Below are 9,461 nucleotides of genomic sequence, written 5' to 3'. Positions count from 1 at the left end.
ATATAATAGTTAAAAACTATATAAGTCAATGTTGCAAAAACAATTATCTCAATATCTCATAATTAATGTACATTTTTAGGATTTTGAGCATCAAAATTTATTTTTATTTACCTCCATTTTGAATTCGTATCTAGCATAATCCAAATTCTTCAAGAATAAACATCTTATTAAGTTTATTAGACGCTTACAATCTCTTTGTCTAGAGAACTGGAAAAATACAACTTAGATGAACTATAACAACTATTGTTTAATAAAAATAAAACAACAACACAATTGAGAACAAAATAACTACAACATATGAAAAAAAATCGAATAATTACCTTCAAAAATATAACACTATCTATCATGGCCAATGAATATAATGGTAGAATACTCTCTATCATGCTTTAATTTTTGAATTTCATTTGCTTTGTGTTTTTTCATTCCTGTAACTCTTACTTTCTTTTATTATTTTAATTAATGGGCTATTAATGATTTAATATATTATTTATTTTTAATTAATAAAATCTTTTTGATTTTAATTTTTTAATACGTTGGCAACTCATCAAAAAAGTCTCTAAATCGCTTCTATTCATTTCTCTCTGCTTCCACTATTATATATAGGAGATGTATAGAACTTGGGTAACGACAAAAATGGAATTTCATCTCTGAAAGGTGAAACTATAACAACTATTATTTAATAAAAATAAAACAACAACACGGTTGAGAATAAAAATAACTACATCATATGAAAAAAATCGAATAATTACCTTGAGAAACATAAGAATTTCTTGTAATTTTTGACACTTTTGTGTTTTCCGATGTAGTTGTTTATGCATCTTCTATTTATATTGGATTTCTTCAAATGGAGATATCAGTTTGAAAAAAAAAGACAAATAAAAAAGAAAACATGGATAAAGTAGCGAGAGGTGTAGAACCTAGGTAACATGAGAAATGGATGTGAAAGATGAACTATAACAACTATTGTTTAATAAAAATAAAACAATAACACAACTGAGAATAAAATAACTACAATATAAGAAAAAAATCGAATAATTACCTTCAGAAATATAATACTATCTATCATGACTAATGAATATAATGGTGGAATACTCTCTATCATGCTTTATATAGAAGTTTATTTGTGACTTTTGGATTCAATTTGCTTTGTGTTTTTTCATCTTCCTGTAACTCTTACTTTCTTTTATTATTTTAATTAATAAGCTATTAATTTTTTTTGGTAGGCAATTTTTAATTAATTAAATCTTTTTAATTTTGATTTTTTACTATGTTTACAACTCATCAAAAATGTCTCTAAAACACTTCTCTTCATTTCTCTTTGCTTTCGCTATTATATATAGTATAGATGTGGCTCTTAAATAATTTTATTTTAGTGAAAACTCTAAGAAAATTTACACGTGGCTCTTAAATGACATTTCCATTTTCCACAATTGAAAAATTAAGGGCCCGTTTGGTTTAGCTGTTAGCTGTTTGCAGTTGCAGTAAGCTGTTAGCTGTTTGCAGTTGCAGTAAGCTGTTAGCTGTTTTTCTTTTTTTTGGTAGAATTATATTGAACTGCTGCTGTTCGGATTTAAAATGTCTAAAATGGATATGTTTTAAATTAATCAACGATGAAATTATAAAAAGAAAATTGTGAAAAAATACCTATAATGTTTACAACTAGGAATAATTTTACTCTTAACTTCTAAAATGATGCAATTTTACCCATAACGCTAACAGCTAAGAGCAATTTTACCCCTAACATTGATAAGTTGGATCAATTTCAAATATTATTAGAAAACATAGATATTTTATTTCTTATTCTACACCAATTGCACATATCAGTAGTTTTAAAAAAGAGATTTCATATTTTTTGTGATTTAATAATAAAATTAAAAATTAATATTTATAAATTCGGTGAAATATTTGAATTTTTTTTATTTAACTCGTACAAAAGACAATATTTTTTATTTTCTTAAAAAAAATTCATGTCTAATCATATGTTTGTGATTTATTACTAACGATGATAAAATGGTATATAAAGTGTAGATGACAATATTCATGACTAAGAATGCAGTTTAATAAATTATTTCTCAAATTGACCCAACTTGTGAATGCCAAGGGTAAAATTGATTTTGCCTGCCAACAATAGGAGTATAATTGCACCATTTAGACGTTAAAGGTAAAATTGCACCTAGCTATAAATGTTAGGGGTATTTTTGCACCTTATCCTATTATAAAATAAAAAATGTGTTACACAAATTAATAAAAATAATCTATATAAAAAATTTATTGAACGCAACAAAACGTTGTTTTTTCGGTAATTATTTTGTAGAAATATAAATAATATTAAAGAATAAACATATTTTGTGAAAATAAAAAGGATAATTTTGTCAATAACAAATAACTACAAACAGCTGTTTATGAAAAGCTCCAAATGGGAGCTTTTCGTGAAACGCTCCAAAACGCTGCAGATTTCAGAAAAAAACGCTAAACGCTGCGGTTATATAAACCTAACCAAACGCTATTTTTTCTGCGGTTTGGAGTGAAACGCTAAACGCTCCTCCGAAAAGTTAAAACAAACACCCTCTAAATGTTACTCAAACAAAAACTATTCGGTTAGTCACGTTTTCTTTTTAAACCGCTACACAACATTAACAAACAAAAATTAATCGGTTATGTACTCTCTTTCTAAACCATCATACAACATTAACAAATTAATAAATCTATATACAATCTATAAAAAGTTACCAAATAATAAGTGAAGGGTTAAAAGCCAACATTTTAGATAGGTCAGAAGTGTAATAGTACTTTAAGCGGTTAAAATAATTATAAGCTAGTATATCAAATTTATGAAAACCAGTGGCGGAACCCCCCGGCCGGACACCGGAAAATCATGAAAAATAATTTTTTGAGCCCACTGCTATAGAGTGGTCGGAAACCTAAATCCTCAGCCCCTCTGTTCGACAAAAGGAGAAAAATGAAGTCTGTTTTATTTTTTGGCTTTTGTTTTTGTAAATGAATGAAACGACGTGGTTTCACTTAAGTGTGAAACGACGCCGTTTCATTTAATGAAATAGAACTCAAAATTAGGAAGCTCTGTCTGTCAACTGCTCGATTTCTTCTCCAGCTCTTGAGTCTGATCCCCTTCCTCAACACCAACGGTGACCTGGACTCAACCCCGACGTCCTCGTCGTCGTCGTCCACCAGGACTAAGCTAGTCGCCAACGCCACTGCTCATAATCTGTGTTCTTCTCCGGAATTGATCTTCAGGTAGGTTAGTTTAGTTGATTTGTATTTTGAATCCCTAGCCCTAGGTTTGTATATATATGATGTATCTTTTAATTTGTGTTTCAATAGGTTTTTCTTTCAATTTCACTTGATTGATTAACTGCTGATTAGGTGTGAATAGAATTGAAAGGATTAGTACTTTGTTGTTTTCGTTTTAGTTATTGAATTATGGAAAGTAGAAAAAAATCTGCTCAGAATTGAAAGGATTAGCATTCTGTTAAATTGTCAAAAGGATTAGTATATGTTATTTTCATTGTTGTGGAAATGGAAAGTATAAAAATTTCAGGTGAAAGTAGTTGTGGAATAAGTTTCAACAAAGGTTCTTAAGTCCATTCCATTGAATTTCAGGTGGCTATGAGTTTTTGGATATTTTTGGATATATTATTCTTATATTTATTAGTGTTATAAAAATTTTTTTGTTAAAAATTTGAGCCCCGGGTCGACCGGGATCCTAGTTCCGCCATTGGCCCTTCCCTATGTTCCCTTACATAGTTACATCACACCGCCTTCTCGTCCCTGCTTCTCTTTTCATGTGATTTTACAAACCGCTGCCTCCAGCTTTGACCTTCAGATTCAATTTCTCTTCCATATTCCAGTCTCCATCTTCAACTTTAACTCAATCTCCTCCCTCTCACTGTTGCGTTGCCTTCGCTGATCATCTTCCTAAGCCCTAAGCACGGTTTGTAATTCTTCGGTTCTTCCTGTCCTTGTTTATCAATTTGTTTGGGTTCTGTCCTGTGTTAATTTTTTTGTATGGTCTAGGTTCTCTTCTCCCCTCTGAAATCTCCCTTCTAGTTTTGCATATCTCTGTTTGAAAATTGAAAGATTAGTTTGCTCATCTATTTGTGAAATCACATAAAAAGTAACATAATTGATTTGTGTCAACAAAACAAACCAGTTATGGGCACAACTAATTTCTGTATAGAACCGACTAATAATTAATATATGTAAATATGCTGATACACACACAAACTGTTCTTTTCTACTATAAATGTCCTTCAATTAGTTGAATATATCATACTTAGTTATCCTTTCCATTCCAACACATTTCATAACAGACTTTTTGAGAATGCAAATGAAATGAGAAAATCCAAAAAGTTAATTAACAATGATGTCCAAAACTAATGGCAGAAGCACTGAATTCCAGTCCACAACAGAATATTAATTATAATAAAACATTTAGTATTTTTATGTTGCTTTCTATATTACTGTGCAAATGTTATTAGAATTTGATTTTTTTAGTGCTCCATTGCATTGCATTTTTAGAAGCTGATGATTTTGTTTCAATTCTTGATTTAATTTAAAGTATGAGATAACTCTAGTGCAGTACTATCCTTTCATTTCTATTTGAAATCTTCTTAATCGATATGCACTTCTTTAACATACTCTAAACTGCTCTTCTTGAAACCAGTTCAAATAATTTGATTTGTTCACAAAACTGCTTGTTTTGGCCCATCTATAGAAATCATTTCATAATTTAGCTAGTAGTTGCAGTTCAAATAATCTTAGTAAATATTTGCACTTATAATGTTCTTTCGATAATTTCTTCTTTTAAATTTTATTAATTTATCACTTGGATATTTCCATGTGTCATGTAGTTACAACTCCCTTCATAGTTTGTGATGCCAAGTCACCAACTCATAATTGAAAACCCATGAACTCCCCCATTCTCAATCCAGCTAGAAATTTACCTAGAAGTATGAGCTTATAGGTAATGTTCTAAGAATAGTTTTTATAATCTCTAACATAACAAACACTAGTTGCGCGAACTCTTAGTAAAAGTTTGTTTAACAGGTTCTCCCTGTTTCCTTTTTTATTTGTAGCTATTCAACCATGGAAGGTCAAAAGCTTCAGGAGCACGCCAAATCTACCATCTCACGCCAGCTATTTTGGTTCTTTGGCATAGCAGCATGCATAAAGGTCCTACTGATTCCTTCATATCACAGCACTGACTTTGAAGTCCATAGGCATTGGCTTGCTTTAACTCACTCCCTCCCTCTCTCTCAATGGTACTTTGATGAGACTAGCCTCTGGACTCTCGATTACCCTCCTTTCTTTGCCTATTATGAATATGTTCTCTCCTTCTTTGCCCAATTAATTGACCCCAAAATTGTTGATATACATGGTGGCCTCAATTATAAATCAAACACAGTAATCTATTTCCAAAGACTCACTGTTGTCATCTCAGATTTGGTTCTTTTGTATGGTGTTTATAGATTGACTAAAACTCTGGAGCCAAGAAAGAGAATTTTGATGTGGGTATTGGTGCTTTGGTCGCCAGGCCTTATAATAGTGGACCATATGCATTTTCAGTATAATGGTTTTCTGCTTGGGATGTTGATGCTTTCCATTTCTTACTTGCAAGAAGGGAGGGATTTGATGGGTGGCTTCACTTTTGCAGCTTTATTATGTTTCAAACACTTGTTTGCAGTTGCTGCACCAGTTTACTTTGTGTACTTATTGAGGCACTATTGCTGGCAAGGGATGTTGAGGGGTTTTGGGCGGCTTCTGATGATGGGGGCTGTTGTTATAGTGGTTTTTACAGCTGCATACGGTCCATTTGTTTATCATGGCCAGGTAATTCGTATGACTAGTAAAGTTGAAATAAAGAAACACTTGTTTGATTTTTGTTACGTAGCTGTGATTTTTAGTTTCATTTAAAATGTAAATTAAGTTTGGGATGTTACCATGAAAAAGTACAGTTGCCACTGTCTCACGAGTTCCATCTTACTGCATTTTTATTGGCTGGTTTTATAATTAGCTTAGTATAATAATCTCTTGGTGACTTGTGTATGTAGTCGCACTGTTTTTCAACGTGTTGGATAGTTTTTGAGTTAGGTGGTATTACGCAACCAATTTTTTAAGCCGGCATTTTATTGTTGTTCTGGTTGTAGATGAACTGTGCAGATACACTCTATATGTGTATATTTTTCTCAATAGTGCATATATACCTATAAATGAATCCATGTGTTGTATGGCACGTGTAAGCCTTTTGTCATCAGATTTTACAGATTATTTGCCGTTTTTGTAAAAACAATAATGTGGTGAACCATTAATAAGACAATTCCCCAGCCATAGTAATCACGCACTTTACAACTTTCTGTTTAAGTGCTATATTTTACTCAATACTCTGGAAATTAACATCTAATGCTCTTGGAGATATTATTCGGTTTCTAACAGATACAGTTCAATTTGTTATGTACAGATACAACAAGTTCTCCACCGGATGTTTCCTTTTGGAAGGGGACTTTGCCATGCATATTGGGCCCCTAACTTCTGGGTATTCTATATTATATTAGATAAAGGCCTTGCAATCATTCTAAGAAAACTTGGATTAAACATCCAAGCACCAGCAGCTTCGTTTACTAGTGGGCTGGTGGGGGATTCACCGTCTTTCGCTGTGCTGCCTCAGGTAATTTTTCTCAATAATTTTGGTCAAGACCATTGATACTATGGCCCCTACTGACCTGATATCAAAATATTGCCGAACTGTATCCTGTGTATGATGTTGAACAAGTTGGCGTTTCTGTCTGGTTATTCTTATTCATTAATTGGTGACCTTTCTGCTTTTTGTCAGACATAGTTCTGCTGAATTACAGTCTATACTTATGCAATTATGGGTGAATTTATCTTATAATAGTATGATTTTTTCTTATTTGTCCTTCATTACATCAGAAATACAGAAAGTCTGGTATCTAAATTAATCAAATGGCAGATCACACCATCGACAACCTTCATTATGGTCTTGCTTGCCTTGAGTCCTTGCCTCTTGAAGGCATGGAAGAATCCCCAACCGCAGATGGTTGCTAGATGGATAGCTTATGCATACACTTGTGGATTCTTTTTCGGGTGGCATGTTCATGAGAAAGCATCACTCCACTTTGTTATCCCTTTGGCTATTGTTGCAGTGCAGAATTTAGATGATGCTAAGCATTACTTCTTGCTTTCAATAGGTATGTCATTCCAAAATTGTTTCAATTGGTTTTTCATCAGCTCACAATTATGCTTGATTTTGATTTTTGTTTATGTTGGAGAGCCAAATTCTTCTAAGAGTTAAACATCCAATTTTAACCCTAATTTACACTTAAATTCTTAAGGTTTCTACAGTACGATGGTACCCTCATTGTTTTTAGCTCAATTTTTTCCCCTTTTTCAAGGAATTCCATCAAAAAATGCCAAAATTGAAATAAGGTAAAAACATCCAATGTTGATGTATTTTCATCAGTATTTCCTTGTAAAAGGCCAAAATTGAACTAGGGTAAAAACGATGATGGAAATATCGTATCTTGAAAACATTAAGAGTTAAGTGTGTGTGCCCAAATACATTGGGTTGGGGGTATTTTTTACCCTTAACCCTTCTTATAAACTAGTTATATTTACTGTTTTACTTAAAGGCTGGGGATGATTGGTATCCAGTAAAGCTCAAATTATGACATTTGTTGGTAACGTTAGATGTAGGGTAAATAATTTATTAGTCCCTATTTTTTTACCTATTAGACTCAGGTCTCGTATTAGCAGAAATACATTATAAGGTCTCTAAATTTTGTTCTTGTCAACACTGTAGTCCTTCCATAAACAAGAATCCATTAGTCATAGTTTTAACTAACAGATTTTTGGATGATCTTTAAAGGTAGAGACTAAACTGTATACTGCAACAAAATTAACTTTGGGACTGATAGAGAATGCTTACAGAAAAAGAATAAAACACAAGAGATAATCACTATGAAATGAACTAGTGGTGTGAATTCTATTCCAGAGAAACAATAGAACAATAACCTTACAAAATAAGCTTAATGGCTAAGCAAAGTAAACCCAGGGACACAGTCCCCCACCCTCCCTGTCACAATACAGGTGGTCCCAAAATAGGTAAACAATTCCTGAAAAACAAAATAGCAGACCCTCTTTATTTATACTAGGACTGTAACTAACAGACAAAAGCTCTTTACCCTTCTCTTAGTTAATTTCCCACTTTACCCTTCTCCCTAGTGTAGACCCTTAGCACTCTTGGTCCTGCATTGTCATGATTTGGGTTGTTAACAGGGACCTTGTAATGTATTTTTGCTAATATGAGGACTGATTATTGGGGTTGCTAATGGGGCGGGGTGGGATGCGGACTGCTTCCCCTGTCCCTGTCTAATGGGGAATCCTCATCCCTATCTATAAAATGGGGGAAAATATAGCCTCGTCTCAAATTCTAAATAGCATTTTAGTGATTTAAAATTTTACCGGTATAATAGAGTTCCAGCAATTATAATTCTATAAAACATTAAACATACTTCAGACAAAAAATACATCAATCATAATTTCCAAGTAATACATCAATCTACCAAATATAAAAATAATCCAAATATAAAAATAAACATTTAGAAATCCATATGAACCATATGGGGATGGGGATCCTGATGAGGTGGGGAGAGAGGTCCCTGTTGCTGCCCATCCTTGCCTCTGGGGAATTTATTTCCCCATCCCCACCTCATGGAGAAAATAAACGGAGAATAGGATTCTCCGTTTTCCCGTTCAGGTGAATCCCCATCAAGAACAGATAATCTCCATCCGTTTGCAACCCTACTTACTAGTGTAATAGGTAAAAGTCCGGGTTTTAATGTATAAACTGATATCTAATATGGTGATTATTTATATGCAATGCAGCATCTTGCTACTCATTGTTTCCACTTATATACGAAGCTCAGGAATATCCCATCAAAGTCATGTTGTTATTATTATACTCCATTTTAACATGGTTGAGCTTCTCTGCACAATTCACCAAAAATGCAGCCACTGCCATGTCTGTATCATCAAAGAAAGGAGGTGGAAAAAAATTGGATTTACGGGGAAGCTCGAATCTTATTGGATGGGTTGGGAAGTGTTACATTTTTGGGATAGTGGCTGTTGAAATTTGGGGTCAGTTTTTGCACCCTTATTTATTAGGTGATAAACTTCCTTTTGTACCTCTTTTGTTAGTTTCTATTTTTTGTGCATTGGAAATTATGTACTCATGGATTTGGCAGCTTAGATGGATTTTGTTGTATTCTTGAGTTTTGAATTGTTGAGAATAGGAGTGGTAATTCAGGCAGGCGTGTTGTAGTCGTATTGTGTTATCTATATATTTTATGCGGTTATATATGATATAAATGCACTAAAAATGATAACATTTTTGTTTTCAAATTCTTGACTTGGGCAATTTTGTAGTG

General features: G+C 32.9%; 1 protein-coding gene across 2 annotated transcripts; it reads left to right on the top strand.

The window, feature by feature from the left end:
* Window positions 1–3,049: 3,049 nt before the first annotated feature.
* LOC136200932 (dolichyl pyrophosphate Glc1Man9GlcNAc2 alpha-1,3-glucosyltransferase) lies at window positions 3,050–9,358 on the top strand. 2 transcript variants are annotated; one of them, XM_065991433.1, is made up of 6 exons: window positions 3,050–3,252; window positions 4,869–4,981; window positions 5,094–5,847; window positions 6,476–6,682; window positions 6,986–7,223; window positions 8,920–9,358. In XM_065991433.1, the coding sequence occupies exons 3-6, from the start codon at window positions 5,104–5,106 to the stop codon at window positions 9,303–9,305; spliced, it is 1,575 nt and encodes a 524-aa protein (XP_065847505.1). In that variant the 5' UTR covers window positions 3,050–3,252; window positions 4,869–4,981; window positions 5,094–5,103; the 3' UTR covers window positions 9,306–9,358. The 2 variants fall into 2 exon arrangements, with proteins under 2 accessions (XP_065847505.1, XP_065847506.1); XM_065991434.1 differs by lacking the exon at window positions 4,869–4,981 and having other exon boundaries at window positions 3,052–3,252.
* The last annotated feature ends 103 nt before the right edge of the window (window positions 9,359–9,461 follow it).

Source organism: Euphorbia lathyris, chromosome 7 (assembly GCF_963576675.1).
Source record: "Euphorbia lathyris chromosome 7, ddEupLath1.1, whole genome shotgun sequence".
Taxonomy (NCBI): Eukaryota; Viridiplantae; Streptophyta; class Magnoliopsida; order Malpighiales; family Euphorbiaceae; genus Euphorbia; species Euphorbia lathyris.
Note: the sequence above shows the minus strand (reverse complement) of the source record. Positions and strands in the feature narration are given on the sequence as shown.